Here is a 22168-nt window from a genome sequence, read left to right as displayed (position 1 = left end):
AGATTTTTGAGTTAAAAAGAAAAAAAACAACACAACTGACAATGTGAGCCATAATTTTGATTGATTGTTTAGGATGTTACTTGGAGCAAAAGTCACATTGTAAGAAAAGAATACCATGCTTCAGCCGTATTCCAAATGATTCAATGCAACCACAAAAGTAAAAGCATAATTTAATAAACTAAATGCAACCCTTATCCCCTCTCACACAGGTTGCGCTAAAGTTGAACTACTGCACACCGCAATACCCAATCCGTCTTCATTTAGAGCTCGGAAGTCTCTCAAAAGGATATCTGGTCTGAAGAAGGCTCAGGACTTAAAAGAAGGCCATGTCAAACCACAGCAGGGAGCTGGGCACTCCTAAACGTGAAAGTTTAGAGACTTTTGTTATGCTGAGTGGTATTGTAGTTCTTTTAACTCTCTTTCTACACACCCATGCATTTCTTAACATAAAATAAACCTACTTTATTTTATGTATAAAGAATCAGAACTACCTTCAAAATACCATCTGATAGATCCCATGTTAGGGGAAATGAATTCTGCTGTCACTGGTGGTATGAGATATGAAATATGCAGTCTGACATCCTATGTGGATTTACAGGCATGCAAGATGAGAACAATAGGACCATTAGTTCCTCCAATTAAGCGGTCCTCGGTACCCTTCACAAAAACACTACGCACTCAGGCTTTAATGTGCCTTTCATTTCTGTCAGCAAACAGTACTTCCCAGGAGCTGGGCTATTCCATCCTTAATGATCCCGTGATTCTGTGCTATTACCTTTCTCCGTGAATCCAAGCTTAGCAGCTCCTACCTGCCTTCCTCCCACCCCGATGGAGCCATGTGCTGAGGTTGGTTTTCCCTTCTGCAATTTGATAGCTCTTCATCCCGTAACGATTGCCATCGCAGCCAAAGTATTTGAAAATCCAATGTTTCCCAGGCAAAAGCCTGCTAGTGCAAACCCGGGAAAAGAAAAAAAAAAAAAAAATCAAAACAACTTACTGAGAGTGACTGTGTCATTGATCCTGAAGCTGCAGAGTACTCTGTCGACGTTCCGAGCATGTCGAAATCCATTGCCTCTCACAACAACCTGAAATGATTCTGCAGCAAAGACAAACAGCAGATTACTGATCTGTAGGGAGGCAAAGAACAGTCACTTGGACAAGCAACGTCTCTCACGTTCTAGCAGCAGAGCCAGCGGCTCACCCTCTGCATCCCCCCACGGGGACGAAACCAACCCCCACAGTTCCTGTTGCTATCTAGGAGGGACGTTCAAAAGCTGATGTTACTTTTGGTGAATGACAATCGAACACACAATGTTTCTTCTGACAACACAGTGCATCAGGAACAACCACCCCAGTTTTAAAATCCCAAGAAACAACAAGGAACGGGCATTTGCAGACTCAGAATTTTCTCCTTGCACTTTTCAGTCTCCATCTTCTTTCATCTCCCTTAAGGACTCGTACACTGTACTTGTCAAAAAAAAAAAAAAAGCAGATTTGCTCTGGAATCTGGGCTCCCTTCCAGATCCCACTCATTTACAGCCAAGTTGCAAATCATCCCACCACATCTAGCCAGGGAAGTGCCTGACAGGCCCATTATGTGTTGTCCAAGAGCATTTGGGAAGAACGAGGGAAAAGAGCTGTGCGGGGGCTGATGAATACTTAAGAGAAATCACAGAAGTCTCAACTGCTGGGGAATAAGAGTTCACGTACAGTCAAAGAATAGTGTATCAGTGATGTCAGATTAACCGTGGAGAGCCTGTCTCTGGGACTGAAGCAAACAGATCCAGCACGCACACTGCATTTCTGTCCTGATGCAAAACCATGCCATTTGGAAACCAGCATTTCAGACAGAAGCGTTGCTGCTAAGTGTCTGGGGCTGGTCTGCAGTGCAAGAGTTGCCTTGGCTAGCAGAGCCCTTGCTCTCTCCATTAAAAAAAAAACCCAAACGAAACTGCCACTGGTCTTCAAGAATATGCATTAAAAAAAAAAAAACAAAACAAGAAAACATAAGATATCAGAGCTATACCTGCCAAATTTATCTCCAAAAGACTCCCAGTGGACCTAGCTCTCATTTAGTGTCACTTTCATTAATCTCAAAGTCTTAATTGTCACAATTAGCAGTTGGAACATTATTAATAGAGTATTTGTCCAAACGTAGAGATCAGACCTTCAATTGAGCATTTAAGTAACTGTTGGTATTTTTCAAGCTTATCACTGCTCCTCTTGTGACATCCTGGGAAAATTCCAAGATGGACAGTTTACATAAATCCTCTCCATGTTTCTTCTCAGCTAGCTTCATGGGATACAGTTTTACTTTACCCCTAAATTCTCATTAAGACACATTGGATGGGAGTGATAAGACATACAAGCAACTAAGCGTTTAGCCTGGTACCTTGCATTCCTTAGGAAAATGTGACTACCTGTATATGTTTAGGAATGTACATATCACTCCAGGATTAGGAGATGCAAGATGGTTTATTAAAGCGGCTGAGATGGAAGTGAAAACAAAGCAGCACTGGCAGTTGACTTTCTTACCTGAACTACCAACTTGAGAATGAAAAAAGAAACAGAATGCATCAGGGTCTCATCCTACTCTGCAAAGCTCATTCAACAAACAGTTAGGAAACACTTTGTAAAACATGGAGCTCACAGGAGATTGAAGATGCTAAAATGGTTCTCAAGCTCTCTTCCAAAATGGCTGCGGGTTCTACAGAATGTAGAAATGTTTGCCAGGACTTTAAAGCCATGGTGTCCATAGCACAATGTTATTAGAACAACCACACAAAGAGGGAGTGGTATGAGTCAACAGATGGCACCTCCATCTACACTTACCTCCTGCACATATACTGGAAGGCTCTGCAGCCAAAATTTCAATACATGATTTCTTCAAAATCTAAAAGACAGAAAATAAATGTCATGAAATGTCTGAGAATTGTTTTTCTGGAGGCACACAAATACAAAAGCTTGAGAGCGCACTTGTCATCTAAATGCTTAATGCTGCAAAATGAAGATATAGGATAGTTTTTCTGAATTTAAGAAGGGCTCGTTCCCATTTTGATTAAGTTGGCAAGAAACTTAAGTGAAGCAGTATTTTTTTCCTAAGGGCTTGCACTGCCTTCAACCACTTAACAGGCAGTGATTTACATAAATACTTCAGCATCAGCCTTGGCAGACTACCTGCAAGTCAGGAAGACCACACTAGACTTGTATTCAATTTATTCCCATGCTGTGTTAGAATTTCTCAGGCTGTTTTTTGCAAAAAGCAGCCTTCCTGCTCCTCTGAAGACTCCAATTCTTTGCTGCACACAGTCAGCAAACCTGTGACAGCATTTATGAGCCCCTGTGAAAGCAGCAGCAGTGACCAAGAGTGGTGGGTGTTCAGGGCTGGGATGAGCAGCCCCTAAATGATGCAATGCTGATCAAAATTTAGGTCAGCTCTGAGAGGCAAGCAAATGTCAGCCAAGCGTCATGACTCAAATCCAACATGAAAATTATTTTCCCAATGTTAAATTGAAACATCTGTAAGAAAAGAGAAGCAACCAACACAATAAATTCTGTAAGAGATGATCTGTTGTATTTTTTTTTTTTTTTTAATCTGCAATCATGGCTCTCTGCCTCAAATATCTAATTACATGAAGCTATGGTTATCATTTCTTTAAACTTTAACACAAAAGTTTGAGTTACTCAGAAGAAGGGCTGGTAGAGACTGACAGGGTACCAAGGGACGGAGGGAAGCAGAACCATCTGAGCCACTGGCAGCCTGACAAGTGAGGAGAAAGATTTGCAGGAACAAGATTACACAGGAACTGTTAGGAGGGAAAAAAAGAGAGAAAGTCAACAGCTGAGAGCTGAGCAGAAAAGCATCAGAAGAATTTGAAAGGAATGGAAAATACAACAATAACAACAACAAAAAACCCTAAGGACATTCTTCCAAAGTACCCATACATAACTAACTATCCATCAATATGGGGTCAGTCCTCTGCTGCATTCCCCTTACTCATCCCTGGTTCTTCTCTGAAAATACAGCATTTTTCTCACAGAGACTGGCAGGGCTAATGAACTCCACTAAGACTTGACATTTTCTCAACTATTCTTCCCCTCCACTGAAAAAAATGTCTCTTAAGAATAGACACTTTCCAGATTTTTCCAAATTCCCTTTTAGTTTCTGCTTCCTTCACCCTCAGCATCCTCCAACCAAGATGTTTTAATGTATATTTTGTCTCTTAATTGACTTTCAGCAATAGAGTGTAAGAGGAAGGAAGCAAGCAAGTTTGGAAAAAAAAGCATGAAAAATACAATAAATATTTTCATTTAATAAAAATGAGGTAAAACCACAGAAGATTGAACTTGAAATTTATAATTTCTGTTCAATTACTTGCAAAAAAAAATAATAATCATACTGTAAGTTAATTCAGATGGGAGGGTGGAAAGCAGGTGCCCCAATTAGATGATGCAGAGCTCCTTTCCAGTTCAGCTAAATCCATGTCCATAAAGCTACTGCTGTTGAACAAAGTGCACAACCTTGTAGGTGCTCTTCATTCACTGGGCTGGCTCCCCAGAAAAGCAAAGTGATGTGCTATAGCAGTGACACAACCTCCCCGTTGGGCACCAGTCAGCCAATTACCAGACTCCAATGGAGCACATGGGAGAGCTGACTCCACATCCTCAGTTTCATATTCAGAACCACAACACCCCAGTTCTGGTAACTGATTGCATGGCCTCAAGGCAACTTGCCTTGACATCAGTGCAGAAAAGTATTTGAAGCACGTGCTTGCTTTTGATGAGGAGGCATCCCAGTGTCTTCTGCAGCACATGCTTACTGACTAAGCTCTGCTTCCCAAATCAGGATTCCACTTACGTTCCAGCTTCACATGTGCTCCTGGAATGATCTCTTGCTAATATTCATTGACATGCCAAATAAAAAATGCAGCAAATTCTCATGGAAGTGTGAAATGGTTTTATTCGTAATAGCTTTCTATCAGGACAGAACTGAATTTAGCATTATCTGTGACTCATTTAGCTTTCTGCTAGGCAATGTATCAAAGAGCAGGATCCAGGAGAGGTCCTGCAGGTACCTGGCCAATTTTGGAAATAAAAGGAAGAAAGAATGAAATTCTGCAGCTGTTTCCACAAGTTTTACCACAGCTGCTGTATATTACCTGTACATTTCTTCCCCACTAAATTTGGGAATTCTAAATAGCAAGCAAGAGGCTGAAGTTTAAAGGAAGGTTACTGCCTAATCATTATTAGCATGAATGACCCAGTCCACAGCTAAGTGCTTGTTAATGAGCTCTGTTGGACTGTTAAATAACAAGATCTGTTGTCAACTACAAAACAGTCACCTGTTTCTGAAGTGTTTCCTGTGCAATCACATATGCATGCACACAGTGAAATCATAGAATCCTAGAACCATCAAGGTTGGAAAAGACCTCCAAGACCATCTATTCCAACCACCCATCTACCAACAATGACTTTCATCTTTCCTTCACACAACTCTCATCCTCTCTTCCTAACACCTGTACACAGTGTATATGTTTGCAGGTGACATGTGAACAGCTAGCTCAGGATGAGCGCAGAAAAGTATCATTTCTCATACTTGGTCTATGATGCATTCACATTAAGTTCTCAAAAAACGTTCCACGCTCAAAAGAAAGCAATGACCAGATTCTGTCCTGACTTCACACTGCTTCACGTTTCACTGCCTGCAGCAGACATTGAGCAGAAGATGAAGCTGAGTTTCAGGTTTTCCTTCTAAGAGTTGCTCTGTTTGCTTTCGATTGACAAGTTATGATCTGTAGAAGTCTTTCATGAATAAAAAAAACAAATGAAAAAACACAGTACAAAGGAAAATGAAAAATTCTGGAGTTTCTTCAGCTTGTTTCTCCATTTACAGCAATCAGGTGTCTGCTTTCACTACCAGGTTCTTCCCCCACTTCTAATAAACTCAAAAAAAAAAAAAAATCCCACCATTAAACAGGGAAAACAAACTTCAGCAGTAAGTTTTCTCTCAGTGAGAGAAAAAAAAGAAATTCATTTGCTTAATAAAAAAATCACATTGGAACTCACAGGAGAGAAAAGACAAAAACCCACAGCGTACTGAACGCCTACAGCTCTCCTTTTAAGGCTTATGTTTCAGTTCATTTAAGCACAGTCCAAATAGCCTGGTGGTGCTCAGGCACTGGGATACAGTCCCACATTAACGGCACAGAGCAGGGCTCCTTGCAGCTGCTCACTGAAGACTTGCTGGCTCCCACGAGCTGGCTGGAAAGCAAGGGCAGGGTGTTCTGAGACATATGCAAACCCACCACCCTGAACAGCTTTGCTCAGCAGATGCTTACCTAGCAGAGAGCCAGCCTCAAGCACTACCCCTCCCACCCTCTTGGAGAGACCTCAAAGCCCACCACCTCTGCACATGCAAAAGGTGAGGGAAGATTTGCTCCCAGGGACAAGGGGGAGGAGGAAAGAGTTGAGCTGCCTCAGCAGGAACACAGAGCAGTTCATATCAAATCACTGCGGACCAGAGCTAACTCAAGTCTACACCTCTCAAGATGAATTTCAAGCACTAATCTCTCCCAGACTTATTTTATACTCCCTTCCCTTGTTACATCAGCCAGTACCTATCAGCTGATGTACATCAGCTTAACCAATCCCCTTCTTACGTGGCTGAGCATCCTCACTATGCCAGCATTTACATGAGAGTTGAAAGAAGTCCATGGTTTCCAAATCTCATACAATTTCCTATTGTACAATCAATGAATATACAGACATTATAGTTATGATGTATACCAGAGAGCTTGGCTACATAGTCAGTACACCAAAGCAGAAAAGATAGGACACTCACCCATATCACAGGCTTGCTTATGAAACTCCAGCAGAGCGGATCTCCAAAAGAGACCCCACCCCACTGGTAGTCAGCTCTTAAATTGGTCTAAGAGAGGTGCAGCCAGGCTCCACCCCTTCCTGCAGCACAGGTGAATTGCTTTCACCTGTGCTCCTGTGGCTGACTCATTGCTTGCCTCAGGTGATCAATCAGAGGTTCAGGCTGTGATTCAGCAGTTCCCATACACCTGTGAACGTTAATACTATGTTTACACTAAGAATGAGGTACTTTCCAGGTACAAAATACCAAGGCAGCTTGTTTTCTGGCTAGAACAAGAATCTACAGCCTCTTTATTTTTCTACAGTGATTAATTTCCTTCTTGCCATTCCTTTCACAGATCTCCTTTTTACACAGCCTGTTGCAATCACTTCAATGCAAGGCACTATCTGCCTTACAGGATATGTGCTGGCATTCAGACTGTCTGGACGGAATGAGAGAAAGCGTGATCCCCATGTGACAATACTACCACACTATCAGCAGGAATCACACTCACTACTGTGTAATTACTTCTTGTGACCCTCCTTTCCAGAGCTGATAAATCTTGCACCCATCAACTGAACTTCCTAGAGGCTGAAGTTTTTCTCTATCTTAAGCACAACTGGAAAGGGAGTCAGGACTGCTTCTGGAATTCATTAAAAAGAGCTGCAAAGGGAATGCGGGTCTGGGAAGCAAAATAGAGCTTTTTATTGTTTTCTTGCTTTCTTGAAATAGATGCAACACCTGATTGAGGCTGTAGCCCCATGCTTGGACAGTGTCTGGAAAGCCAATACACAGGGGATTCCATCTGCATGCAAAAGAACTAGGGAAAACAGCGCCTGTGCTGTGGGAGCAGGTTTTTTGTATAGTACTTAATGGTCAGAATGGTGTGTAACCACCATAAACACAGAAATCTGAGACCCCCCTGGTGAACCTACCCGGATTGAAGTGGAAAGTTCTATATTGCATCTGTGTTATGTCAACTAAGAAAGTCTGTACCAAAATGAACAAAACGCATGTCCCTAGGATTTCCCATCTTACTTTGTAGCTGTGGGAAGCAATACAATTAGAATGATTATGAGCAAAGGAAAAGAACAACTATGAGAGTGATCTGAAAACATAAGGTCTTGCTTTTTCTGCTCAGGCAAGGGAGGTCCTGGTCACAGGTAAGAAAGAATAAGGCCAATTAGCATCTTAAGAACTAGAAACAGAGATGTCTTATGAGGCTATACTCTTTGTCAGTAGAGACCGCAGAGCTATTTGCATACTTGGACACAAAGAATAGAAAAGGAGTCATTCCAGGCTGCCTCCCCTCTCTTTGCCAGTGAACTGCTAGCCCTCCAGCCATTTGTGTGCACCAGCTCTTACACGCTTTGCCCAGGCCCTAAAGGAAATGCCAGCAGTTGATCAATCTGAATTGGGAAACATGAGTCTGGGGGAAAAATAAAATACATTGGGAGGCCAAGTGTAGAAAGGAGAGTTTTCAGGATTTTGGCACAGAGAGCAAGATCCTTTCCCTCATTCTGTGCAGGTGAGCAGCACCTCATCCACCCTTCAGGACAGAAAATATTCCAATCAAACTTGAATACAGAGACCAAAAAGTGCTCTAATCTCCCTTGTCCTGCCATTATCTACCCTTGTAAAGAGTTGACTCCCCTCCCATTTGTAGGCTCCCTTTAGATACTGGAAGGCTGGGCTCAGTGCTTCCTCTGTTTCGAACTGTTTATAAAAACTCAATCTTGAAGTAGCAATATTAGCACCAATTAAGATTTCTTTGGACACAGCATTTAAGTGATTTACTCATAGGCAACGGATCCTTGTGAACATAGGAAGACTAGATCTTTAACTATCAGGTAACAAATTCTAACACGTATACATGCAAATACATGATTAAAATACTTACAGAGTCAATAATTCCCTGCAGGGCTTCAAAACCATCATTCACAGGAAAGACATGATCTTTACTGTCAGCAATTCTCGCCAGCTGACAGCGCGGTGTAAGTAAATAAACAGAAATGCAAAGAATGAGATCAATTAGTCATCAGGCAGCACACGAAGAGTTAGTTCTTAAGACTCGTTCACTTGCAAGTGAAAAAAAAAAAAAACAACTACCATAAGTGCTCTGCATGGATTGTTAATGGATTGCCTTTCCTGTCAGGACAGAGATTGGACCATTTGTAGTTAATATTACATGTGAAATATAATTCACAGACACAGTACATTTCATGAAATTTAGAAGTCTTTTTGTTGAATTAATAGGAAAAGGCAGTAAAATATTAGTGTCACTAACGAAGGTGATTATTTTTTTCCCACAAAAATGAGATATTGCCATATAATTTTTTCTTTCATTCCTTTTTTTTTTTTTTTTTTTTTTTTTTTTTACACTTTTCTTTCACAGAACTACACATTAAAAAGCAAAGTCCACACAACCTTCTGTCTACAGCTTACACCAGACGGATTTGATATTCCTCTGCCTTTTCCCTGCTTTTCCCCAGCTATCATTGTGGCACATGGGCAGAGGGACACTTCTCTACAGAAGGAGGTGAAGGCAGAAGGGGCTTAAAATCAGCATCATGACACACACACTTCAGGTAGACACTTCAGACTGCCAAGCAGTCAATAGAGTGAGAAAGGAGAAAGAAAGTCTGGATTTTGTGCCTGTGCCAAATGCCTTTGCCAAATACCCCAGTAGACACAATGAGCACTTGTTTACCTGGGTTTCATTGAAGTCTTTCACACCAACACAATACACTGTTGCTCCCAGCTCTCTTGACCGATTTGCCTGGAATAAGGAAAGGAGGGATGATGTGAAAACAAATGGATGTAGGTTTCTTAAAGACCTTACTTGTGAATTTCGGCTTTCTCCATAAAAAGAACAATGAGATCTTGCCCAATAAAGAGCTTTTCTCCCTGATTCTGCAGAAACAGATTTTATCTGCTATTGGAATGCTCTTTGCCTAGTAAAACAAAGCCCAACATATTTTGTGTTTCTTTTCAACCTAATTCTCTCACCTTCCTATCTACTCCTACTTTCTTACAGTTGTTTATCAAACACACTCATGACAGACTAAAAATTTTTTCTTTCCATTATTTAGGACACACACCAGTGTAATAGCAGCCTAAAATATTTCAGTTTTTACCTCCAGACAGTGGTATCTATTTTGGTATCTGTTCCTGGGGGTTGGAACATGACGATCCATGAGGTCCCTTCCAACCCAAGCTATTTTATGATTTCAAAGCATTCAAGGGAGAACATATATTTCATTTTTTTCAGGCCTGCAGATGAAGGTGCACTTACTGTTCAAAGAGCAACAGTTCTAAATGCTCTTCATTGTGTAAATGTGAATGAAGTCATTTAATGATATTCACTAGAAAAGAAATACCTGGCTGTTTCAGTAGTACAATGCTGACATAGTTCAGCCTGCTAGACAGCAAAGAGCTTTACAAGGAAAGCATCATTCTACCTTTACACAAAGGAGCTTAAAGGCAAAGAACTGAAGCAACTCAGCGTATAATCTGATGTCAAGATCTCAGCTATGTTAGCTCAGTATCTCCTCCTCCCCAAACCAAAATAAATATAGCACTTCTGACCTCTCAAGTTGCTCATTTACCTCTAAAAACAAACATGTTTTTCTTGTATATTTTTGATTTCAGCAGGGAAGAAAAGGAGATGAACAATTAGAAAGAAAAGCCTTACATTTCTTACATTTGTGCTTCAGCAATATTGTTTTTCATCTACAACATAACCCTTCTTTTTGTTGCTGGATTTAAAATTCCACCTGAGATAGATTGAGAGGAAAAGACCTGTCCATAGCAAATTGATGTAATGATGCCATCTTCCAAGTTCAAGTCATCTTGTTTTGACTGAAGTCTTCAGTAGGAACATTATAGAGAAAATCTGTCAAGTTCAACTACTGAGCATCTAATATTTGGACAATATGTTAACTTAAGGATAGTGTTCAGCATCCATACTTGAAACTTGGAAATGGAAACATTTGTTCAGGATTCAGGAATTTCTCAGATCATTTTAATAAATGCTGAAACTTTTCAGCTCTGGATTATTTCTACCTCCAAATTTTTTTTTTTAAACTGGAAGTTGTTAAAAAAAACTTCTTTTCTATGAACATATGAACTGACTCAGTTTTAATGAGTCAGAAATACTGCTACTGTTAATGTTTATCTCTAAGATTCATGTCTGAAGAACACAAAGGTTGGCAATGCTGCCCATAGCAGGGAGGTTGGAAGTAGATGACCTTTGAGGTCCCTACCATCTCAAGCGATTCTACAACTCTATTATAGGATTTGATTAAAGTTTTGTCCCTAGGATAAAAGATTTCTTCTGTATTTTGCCTTTGAAGCAGCAGAACTAGACATTTTGCTCTCTCTCTGGCTAAAAATGTACAAGACTTACCTCCCTCTCAGAGTAGAAAAATAGGTCTTCATGGAGTTCTCCATCTGTCAATGCAATGATGACACTTGCAGTTCTGTAACCTAAATACAGGGAGCTCTTTAGTCCCATGTTTTGAGTAACATTTGTTAAATTAACATAGAAAACATTTTACTAATGAGCTGCTAAACTGGAAATGGTTAGCCATTAATCCTGTGCCCTTATTCCCTTCAGCCAACCAGTTTTCAGAAGACATCAATTTCTGCACACTCTTTTCATTTGGGCACCTGCCTACAACACCAGTTTTAGACCATACTCCTTTGAGGTGCCAATGATTTTTAACAGAAATTCTCTCATAACTATTTTAGTATTTCAGACCACTATATTGGGCAGCGAGAAAAATTAAGCAAAGTGTTCCGAGCTATTAATTCCTGATTTTATTAATGCTGTAAAGTCAAGAAATGCAGAGAGTTTCAGCTTGTGATGAAAAGCTGAATTGGGATTTAAATAGATTTCATAGGAAAACGAGCTATATTTTTCAGTCTCTCTATGTAACATATTTCAGCATCATGATTAAACACTGCTGTCTTCTCCTTGAATTGATTATAACTCAGGTTTTACAAGTTTATATTAATTTTCAGGAGCAGACAAATAGAATTCAATCATATTTCTGACAGCAGACTTATTACAGGTCTGTAGGAGCTCTGTAGATAAAACTTGCACACTGTTATGGAAAGCTGATGGCACAGCACTCGTAAAGCAAAAGTAGATGGGCCAACACTGGCTTGAGGACCCAGTTGTACACTGCTTCTTCAACCTGTTTTTGTGTGGCACTGTTTACATGCAATATGTAATACAAGCATGTAAAAACATTGTCAATCCCCAGTATAATTACTGTAGGTATTTATTCCTTTCTGCTGCAGTTGGATTTTACAGCTCAGTCCCAAAGCTTTGTTGCATTCATTTGCCTTGCAGAACCACTAGCACTGGTTTTGTACTCAAACATCAGGTCTCCTGACTTTCAATTTCTAAGAAGAGATGTTTTATTTCCATTTTGTGTTTTTCCAGTGCAGAAAGATTTTATGTTAATTACCAGGAAGAAAGAAGAAATATTTTTGGAAGCGACTGCACTTACTATTATATGTACTAATTTCTTGTTGAAAAATACATTTACTGAACAGTATCCCCATGTAATCATGTTTCAAAAGGAAGAAGAAATGGTTACCTGAGTCCTCAAGCAAAAAGAACATCATGTACCAGATAGTTTTAACACCAGCAGGTACCTTCAGTCAGTCAGGCTTCTCACGTTTGGCCTGAAAAGCACTTATTCCAGTCTGGACCCTTAAAGCTCTACCTGTTCTTTTTTTTTTTCCCTTCAGGAGCAACTACCCTGAAGAGCATTCCATGCCTATAAGAACAGGAGCCACCCACTACCTTTCTTGCAGCAAAGCTGCATTTCAAATCAGTTAAGGGTATCAGTAAAGAAGGAAGAACATTTAATGGATCAGGAAAGTCTCTCACCATGAACATTTTCATAGTAAATCTGTTCACTTGCCTGAAATTAAATCAGAAGATTATTAGCAATAAATAATAATTCTGTGGGCATCTACACATGTACCAGAAAGAGAGAGAAGACAGCAGCAAGGATGTCATGATTGTAGCCTACAGATGACCTCTTATTGGCTTCACAGAACAAGTTTCTTGTCTGTGGCTTTCACTGCACGACTTTTCTAAAGCATTAACTTAAAGAAACCCTAAGACCGCTGGCCAATCATCATCTCCCACTACTCCATCTGCAAATCTCATTCACCTTCCTACTTTAGAAACATCCTATGTCCATTGATATATACTCTCCAGCACTTCTAGGTCAACTACTCCAGTTGGAAACAAACCAACTGCAAAGAGATATTCACATGCTTCTATCTCTTGCTGTAACTACGCACAAGCGTATTCTGCAAGGATGAAGGACAAATGCTTCAATGTTCCAAAATTAAGAGCTAAAAAGCTGGCAGAAAAATACTCAGTTTTAAAATTTGGTTGTTACTGTTTTTGTCACCTCAATTTCTGAGATGTGTTCAGATGCATTTTTCAATAGTTTCCTAATCCTCAAAAATGCACATGTAGTACAGAACAGGAAGGAGTTCAGGATTTCCCCTAGTAAAGATGTAGACAAACTCCTGACCTTGTAAAAAACATAGGAGAAGACTGGAACAGGCAATAACTTTTTAGTAGCATTGTTTGTCCATGACAGTGAACAGGTCATGGCCACGGCCTCAGATCTCAACCAACTCTAACAACCCAGACACAGTTTAAATACACTCTAACATGCATCTAGTTACCCTTTCAAATCCTTCATGCATGTATGTGTCACCTCCTGGAAGGACTTTCTGAAGTTCTTCTAGACCCTGACGTATCTGTTCCCTGAAATGAATGCAGATGAATTGTTATATCCAAGATCAAATGTATCAGGACTTGATAGTCTGGTGAAGACATGCATGGCTGAAATCAGATAGAGATGGGAAAAAAAAGAGTTAACTCAATGTATATAAAAACTAAGGTAATGTCTGGATACCTTTCTAAGGATGTAGAAATAGAGCAGATGCGCTCTTTATGGGTATTCCCACAGCCCAGAGAAAGCCATGACAGCCACTTCTCCATACACATTTCTCTCCAAATAGACATTCCCTGTGCAGCCCTGGTCAAACCTCTGTTGCAGAAGTAGAGCAGCTGACTTGCACATGGCTTATATTCCTCATTTGCGCTTGCTGGTTTGACTGTGCAAATTAATCAAAAAGCCATAAAGTCCAATTGGATGGATGTATATCTGTCTGGGTAGTGGCTGAGGGATGTGGGATTGTTTAGTCCGGAGAAGAGAAGGCTCAGGGGAGACCTTATTACTTTCTACAACTCCCTGAAAGGAGTTGGTAGTGAGATGGGGGTTGGCCTCTTCTCCCCAATAACAGTGAGAGGATGAGGGGGAATGACAGTAAGTTGTGCCAGGGAAAGTTCAGGTTGGATATTAGGAAAAATTTATTCTCTGAAAGAGTGCTTAGGCAATGGAACAGGCTGCTCAGGGAGGTGGTGGAGTCACTGTCCATGGAAGCATTCCAGAAATATGTAGATGTGACACCGAGTGACAGGTTTAATGGGGATGTATTGGACTATCATCATCATCAGGCCCATAGAATCACTGAGATTGGAAAAGACCACTAAGATAGTTGAGTCCAGCTATCAGTCTATCCCCACCGTGCCCACTATGTCCCTCAGAACCACGCTGACCCTCTTCTTGAAAACTACTATGGATAGTGACTCCACTTCTTCAGGCTTCTTCATGCTGATAGACCACATGGAACCATGAGGAAGATGGAGAAAGTTTTGCCACTTTTCCAACTTCCCTACTAAAAAGTCTGTGTTGGCTGAAGGACTGGAAGGAAGCCCACCCCTTGTTTTTCAGACCTCTGATAAAAAGCTAGCAGCTCTCCAATTCAGCTGGCTTTTGACTAATACCATATCAATATCCTGTTCCCAGTCAACATTTCTAGGACAGCTGCATAAATATGAAATACATTTCCACATGGGAAACATACATAGCAAGCCTCATAGCTTAAAGCCTTAAGAGACCAGAGATCTCTGCAACAGGGTATGCTCCCAGGGTGAGAGACAGAGGCAGGCGCAGGTTTTCTCTGGCACCATCTTACACATGGTTAATTCTCTTTTTACTTATTGTTGTGGTAAATGGCAAGAGACATTTAGGCTGGCTGGCTTTAATGACATTTTTCAAGGTTGGTATGTGTGTGGACTGCTCTTTAGGAAAGTGGCCAGTTTCCTATTCATTTCTCTATAGTAGCTGCTCTGGTATGCAATTTCACAGACATCCAATATGTAAAACACATGCTGACTTATACAGCCTTCACATATGTTACATATATCTTTGCTCCACGTGGCAATGAAGCTAACAGAGGAAGCAATAGTGATTAAAGGACCCCATCCAGCTCTTGAAGGCAAAGTGAAAAAAATATATATAAATCCCATAGATTTTATTGGAATTAATTTGGGGATCTGCAAGGGAGCAACAAGAACATGCTTCAGAAACATGACAATCAAACTGTCATTGCCAAAAATACACTCTTGCAATCCATCCTAAACACTTTGCTTGTTTTCAGGCATCTGAGAAATCATTCCATCTCTACATCAAGAGAATGATAATCACGTACTGTTTTCAAGTTTGTTTTTATGGGAAGGGAGTTTCACTTATTTGTTCGCAGAAAAAACTCCCTACAGATGTTTCAAAGGCAATGAGGCCTTGTTTTTTTGACAACAGCCTGAAAATGTCTGGAAAGCAGATTCTCAGATAAAGCACTATCTGGCTTTAAAGCTCAGTTGCCAAAAGAAAGACATTTAGAAGCTAAAACTCAGAAGACAACTTCTGCTTTAAGAGACCTTAGGGCATCTTAGGAGAATGAGTGTCATATGTGAAATGGCCAGGTGATTTAATTTATTTGAGAAGAACAAAGATCTCACTGTGTTGTTGATTGTGAGCTGGAGATCATCGAGCAAGGAAAGTGAAGGAAGATGTAGAAGGACTTTTAAACATCTTACCTGTCTTCTGTTAATCTCATCAGAATTGTTCCTCTGGTAGAAAAAACAATGAAGGACATCCTCAGCTGAGGGCTGGAGAAAAAGAGACAGCAGAAGTGATTTTGGTGGTCCAGACCACAGCTTAATGTATGTGTAATAACAAACTCAAAGGGCTCTTATTGCTACCAAGACTATAACTCAACAAGACAAGACTGAGCAGCAAATGGGGCTTTGCCCTGGGCAGCTCTAGCCAAGGAATACCATGAGGCATATGTAGTAATCAAGCAGCTCAGAAATGATGAGAATTCCCTGCCTGCAAAAGTACAATTTGGTCCATAGAAGTCAGGCTGGAGAGAAGGATCCAGTTAGATTATCAGCTCCTGTGTCCTACAGGACAGGAACAGGGGGAAGTTGAGGAACAATTCCAAAGCAATTAATGGGATGATCTGAGAAATACATTAAGAACCTCCACTAGGTGAGTTCCCCAAGGGGAAATCAGAATTTACTCCTTGACATCCCTCCTCTCTTAGTTATCTACAAATTAGTACCTCTTACCTTATGAACTTGCGGGCCAAATGTTCCACAAAATGATATATTTCATTCCAGTGGTGCAGGACACTTCCTGATCTATGGGAAATAATGATTACAGGACATATTTAATTGCTGCTGTTGTAGTTTTCCAAGCCTACTGCTTTGTTACACATTGTGAGTTATTTCTATTCTTCCTTTTAAAAGATATGAAAATGTAAATTACATTTCCTACTTAACTTTGAAAAGCAAGAGTAATCTGTGCTCCATGCAACTATTTGAGACACATCACAATAACATGTGGCAGTGATGTCAGACCTTTAGCACAGCCTTAAACAAATAAACCCTCTGTTAGCAATGCCTGTCTCCTTGCTGTCTGTTATATGAATTCAACCAACTCATTTGCCATAGCATTGTGCAGAGCTTTTAGCTCATTTTGGGAATGAAATGCAGTTGGAGGAACAGATTCCTAAGCCTCTCTAGCATTTCCACTGTGCAAGAAACCATGAAAAGTAAAATACCTTCAGTCCACATCTTGGCTGTTGTTTCCCATTCCGTCATAGCTCAGTTCAAGGCACAACACAAACTAATGCTGCTCCCCAGGAAAATAAGCTATGGATTTGGATGGGATTGGATTATTCTTCATGTTGTAAGAACCAGGAAAAAATGAGATTAACTAGAATCTTCCAGCACTAAATGCACCCTCTGGCATGGACATTTATATGAATATTGGAATATTAATATTGGGGAAAAAATCATTTCTAGAAATGGAAAATAGATGCGTCATCACTTATTTCTATTCACTGACTACAATTAAAAATATTTATAGGGTAAAAACAAACCCAGTTTTAACAGAAAACTCAAAAACTCATTGATCTGCAGCTTGAGAAGAGAAATATGATTATTTGAGAATATGTTTTTTCACTTCACAGAAAGAAAAGGCATCTGATCCAACTCTTCTGTACCTCAGGGCTGAGCATCTAAATGAATACCCACAAATAGATTCAACCAAGTTCTACACACCTGGCACAGGCAGCCCTTGCTGAGCTGCAAAAACCATTACTTCACTTCCTAGAAATACTGCAAGCATGCAAACCAAATTGTACAGGTTACATAAATTTCCTTCTTTCTTCTCCCCACACCTGGTTCTTATTTACAGCCATTCAGTATAACCCTTCACCCGATCCACTTGCTCCATGATACCTCAAGTCATTTTTTCTTTGTATGACCCCATAGGTCCAAAGGCAGCCTTAGACAGGGACATGCAATGAGAAGCCTTGCACGTATGCTCCATCTGGATAAGGAGTGAACAACACTGGTTCTCTTTACACAAAAGAGCTGATACCAATGACACCTCTTTAAATAAAACCTTGCAGACACCCTGTTTTCTTTCTGTGATTGTAGTAGCTTGCATAGAGACTCAGTCACAAGAAAGTGCTAATATCTCTGTGTTTCTTGGATCTTCAGGGAAGAGACACAAAATCTTTTCATCAGACGAGGACTTGAAAACATTACTTGTTCTCCAACCTCATGTGTATCAGTGAGGGCCAAATAAATGACTGTTGATTGCAGGGGAGTCGATGACCTTTAAGGACCTTTCCAACTCAAATGGCTCAATGTTTCTTTGGTCTTAATAAATTAAACCACACAGACAGTGAGAAAATTGATGTTTTGTAACAGATGATGAATGATCTACATTAGGATTTGCCCTCAAACAAAAAACTCAGCCACATCCAAACTGCACTAGTTTGTATACTGACAGAATTGAGACACTCAAAGCTCAAACCCAGATGCAAATCCCTCTAAATGCATGGAATAACTCTAAGACCTTGAACATGACACCTCAGTCTCACCAGTGCCAAATTATCACTGAGAAAGGGCTTGAAAATGGATATTTATTGTCTCGACATGGTGAGGCACAAAATAAACACTTGACATTATTGCAATGGTTGCATCAGCCTCCAGAAGATAATAAAGTCAAGACTTCATAAACCACTTACTACATCTTTCATTGAAATGTAGGTTTCTTTGGACCAGCCTAGAAAAATGCAATTATTCCTCTCATTTTGTTGCAAACCACTGAACAAAATCTAATCATCAGTTAAAATTACTATTACTGCAAAGCACCTGAGAATGAGATCCAGCCACAGAACACATATGGTATGTGGGTCATCATTTATAACTCTTGCCATTTTCCATGGCTCTGAAGTCATGCATTTTTTTGAAACAGCACTTGCCAGAATGAAGCTTAAAAACCAATTGCTCTGTTCTGTAATGTGCCAGTCAGCAGCACAGCCCGTTTACTTGTCTGCATTTGTGACTTCATTCTGCTTTATTCAAATGGTTTGGGCAGTGGGAGCCTTCTTCCTCATCTAATGACACCGAAGAGAAATGACCTGATGCTCAAGAGCAGCAGAAGGTTCACTCTGCTATCAGAAGCTCCATATCACTGCGACGATCAAAACCCTGCAAGTGGAGGATGGTTTCTCCTTCCAGTTACAAAAGCACCAAAGTGGAATAATTGTAATAACGTACAGTTATGCTTCATGTCTACCAGAGCAAGATTTAAAATGGGTCCCAAAATAAAGGCTTACACTTCTGTTGACCATAGATCCTTTCTTATAGCACAAAACATTTTCCATCTGCAGGTGAACAATTTGCAGTCCATGTGCAGTTCATTTCTCTGTTGAATCAGTCCAAGGTCTCAATGTATATAAGACACCAAGGTCTGTATTTAGAAGAAATATTTTGATAAAAAAAAAAACATTTTCTCAAAGATATTTCAGACCATGTCACTTATGCAGCCCCTCCTTAGGCATGCCAAGAATTCTAAACAAGAGAAATATTCCTAAAGCCTAACTGCAAGGCAATGAAAGAGAAATTTAAGGTTATGTCTTCATATTCCCAAGAAAAAAAAGATGATGATCTGCATGCCAGTTCTGCAAGGCTGAAAGGTTGATGGTGTAAACTTGCAATTTACGTAAAGACTTTTACTGAGAATGCCAAATCCTCTTGCTGGAGAAAAGCCCAATAAGTGGAAATTAAGAATAAGTAAGCCATTATGTCTTTAACAAGAGAATGATACATTTTGTGGTCAACTGTGCTGGGATTTGGTGCATCTAAATTCAATCCAAGGCAGAGACACTCCACATGGCTCAGTGTTTCCAAGGGCAAGGAGCCACGTGCTGGCCCAGCAGGTGCTTTTCTCCTACCCATGCACTATAACCCAGCTGTAGTGACACAAACTGTCTTAGTTTGTCTTTCCTATACTTTTTAAACTCCTTATTTCCATTTCTCCTACTGCACCTTCTCAGCAAACCCACAGTGGTATTTTTAATTCACAACATAGATGAAAATAGAGCCAAGGCCACAAACTCATAGAGTGGCTTGGGTTGGAAGAGACCTCAAAGATGACCCAATTCAAACCCACCTCATCTAATTCCAACCCCCAAACTCTTTGACAGAGCTTTCACAGCAGCTACAAGCTACAAGCACTGCAGCAGACACGAGTACATACGGACACCTGATTCAGACTGACATCGATCCAAATTCTCCTTAAACTTCTACTTTTGGACCAATTCCAAGATGCCTCCTAGCTGTCAGAGGTGGCATTGACCCAAGAAGTTTTGCAGCATTGTTTCATTGAGCACTTGAAAAATGTAACACACGTGAGCCAAAGAGTCCTCTGCCTTTCCAAATATTTCAGGAGCAATTCTGGGAAAACCAGATAGCACGTAGATGTTAGTGAGGTGACGCAAAGACTTCTGTCTTGAGCTGAACTTCATATGAGACAACTCACTAAGCTATTGTAAAAAAATTACAGAGTTTATAAAGGTCCAGTTGAGAGCAGTGCAAGCCTCCATGCCCAAACACAGTCTGAGAATGTTCATCTTTACCTGATTGGCAGGGGATACATGACAAAGAAACAAGCAACCACGGACCATTCTATGATTCTATAGTTATTCTGATATCAAACAGTAAAGCACAGAGTGCAGCTCCCACCCACCACTTGTAATAAGGAATAGAATTACAGAATCACAGAATCATTAAGGTTGGAAAAGATCTCTAAAATAATCTAGTCCAACTGTCCACCTACCATCAATATTGCCTACTAAATCATGCCCGTCGGTACCACATCCCCAAGGTTCTGGAGCATCTCCAGACAGTGACTCCACCACTTCCCTGGGCAGCCTGCTCCAATGCCTGACTGCTTTTTTGGAGAAGCAGTTTTTCCTAATACTCAACCTAAACCTCCCCTGGGACAACTTGAAGCCGTTCTCTCTCATCCTTACTTGCTTCATCATGCCAAGGACCTGTTAGAGTCAACTTTTCTTACAGACATGTACCATGTACAGCTATTAGCACATGGAACAGTAAAGAGCATAGGAAATAATGCCTTTGACATGCAGTGGATACAGCATTGTCTCACTACTTCTTCATTCTTTCTTAATTAAGACCCTATCTCATCTCACGTCCAGGATGCAAACTGTTTGGCACCACAGAGGTGCCCAGGGCCATGGATGGAACACTGAGCAGCCTGATCTGGTAGGGGGCAACCAGCCCATGGAAGAGGCTGGAACAGGATGATCTTTAAGACCCATTCTAATCCAACAATTCCATGATTCTGTGATCTTTAAGTCCCTTTCCAACCCATCCATTCCATTATTCTATGTCCTGCTGTTTGTTTCAACACCATTCAGTATATAGGAGGCTCAGACCACGACCAAAACCATGCAGCACTGCAGTAAAGCACGCAGAAACACTAAAGGATGTGCCATGTAGAACCAGCTGACTTAACACAAGTAGGCTTTACCTTCCACAGTGCTAGGTTCATGTTAGAATCATAGAATCTTTAAGGTTGGAAAGATCACTAAGATCATCTAAGATCATCTTGGTATGATTAGGAGGAATGCTCAGTACTCTGCATGACTACATCCTGCGTATTATCAAAGTAGCAAATATCGGATAACTGTACTCTAAATATCTTACAGCTTGAGCTGCAACACTCCATACCCACATTATTAATTATTTTTACAATCATAGTCAAAGGGAAATGGATTGATCCAGTCTTAACTCATGTGATCACAAATCCTTCACTGAACCTGCTGCCAGGCAGCTCCGAATACCAAGTTGGGTGTTTGTGTGTGCAGTACTGCTTCAAACCTTTCAAGTTGCCCACAGAGAAGTGGTGGATGCCCATCCCTGGAGACACTCAAGGTCAGACTGGATGGGGCTTCAAGCATCTGATCAAACTGTGGGTGTCCCTGTTCAATGCAGAGCAGTTCGACCAGATGGCCTTTAAGGTCTTTTCCAACTCAAACAACTCTGTAATTCTACAATTACTTCCAAGAGGAGCACTCACAGTTGAGGAAGCAACAGTGAAGGCTTAATGAAAGCATGAAAGTGCACACACATATTAAAGATGCCCTGGTAACCCAGCGGTTCAAGAGCCAGCACTGTGACAAGGACAGCATACAAGGTGCTAAATGGATTTCAGTAGTCTCTAAATCTGGCCAGGCACTGAGGCAAAGGGTCAGGATAGGGCTCCAGCACTGGTGAGTTCCAGCACTGTTTATTGTTGTTCTATCCTCCTCTGATCCCAGAAAGTTGCTTAATATTTTAATGGCTTTCTTCCACCACTGCCATTAATGCTTCATGTTTCAAAACCTAAATCTGCTGCAGGATCTTTATCACCAAATCACATGATTTTTAAAGCAATTTCTAATAAAAACAGCAAGGTGCACCCTGGATCTATTATGCTCATTTCACAGTTTGCCAGAAGGTCCATATAGTCATTCAGGATTTCAGCAACATCTTTG

At 40.6% G+C, this 22168-nt stretch overlaps 1 protein-coding gene across 1 annotated transcript in view; it reads right to left on the bottom strand.

Moving 5' to 3' along the window:
• The window catches only part of ANTXR1 (ANTXR cell adhesion molecule 1), an 89057-nt gene that overhangs the window by 64401 nt on the left and 2488 nt on the right, over window positions 1–22168 (bottom strand). The window contains exons 2-10 of the mRNA XM_031607990.2: window positions 16377–16448; window positions 15843–15914; window positions 13583–13664; window positions 12765–12798; window positions 11268–11347; window positions 9570–9638; window positions 8760–8840; window positions 2833–2893; window positions 998–1096 (exon numbers count right to left, since the gene is read on the bottom strand). Of these exons, the coding sequence (XP_031463850.2) occupies window positions 998–1096; window positions 2833–2893; window positions 8760–8840; window positions 9570–9638; window positions 11268–11347; window positions 12765–12798; window positions 13583–13664; window positions 15843–15914; window positions 16377–16448 (650 nt within the window). The remainder of the gene's footprint in view (window positions 1–997; window positions 1097–2832; window positions 2894–8759; window positions 8841–9569; window positions 9639–11267; window positions 11348–12764; window positions 12799–13582; window positions 13665–15842; window positions 15915–16376; window positions 16449–22168) is intronic.

The sequence above is a fragment of the Phasianus colchicus genome, chromosome 27, assembly GCF_987193195.1.
Source record: "Phasianus colchicus chromosome 27, bPhaCol1.hap1.1, whole genome shotgun sequence".
NCBI lineage: Eukaryota > Metazoa > Chordata > Aves > Galliformes > Phasianidae > Phasianus > Phasianus colchicus.
This window is presented reverse-complemented; position numbering and strand designations above follow the sequence as displayed.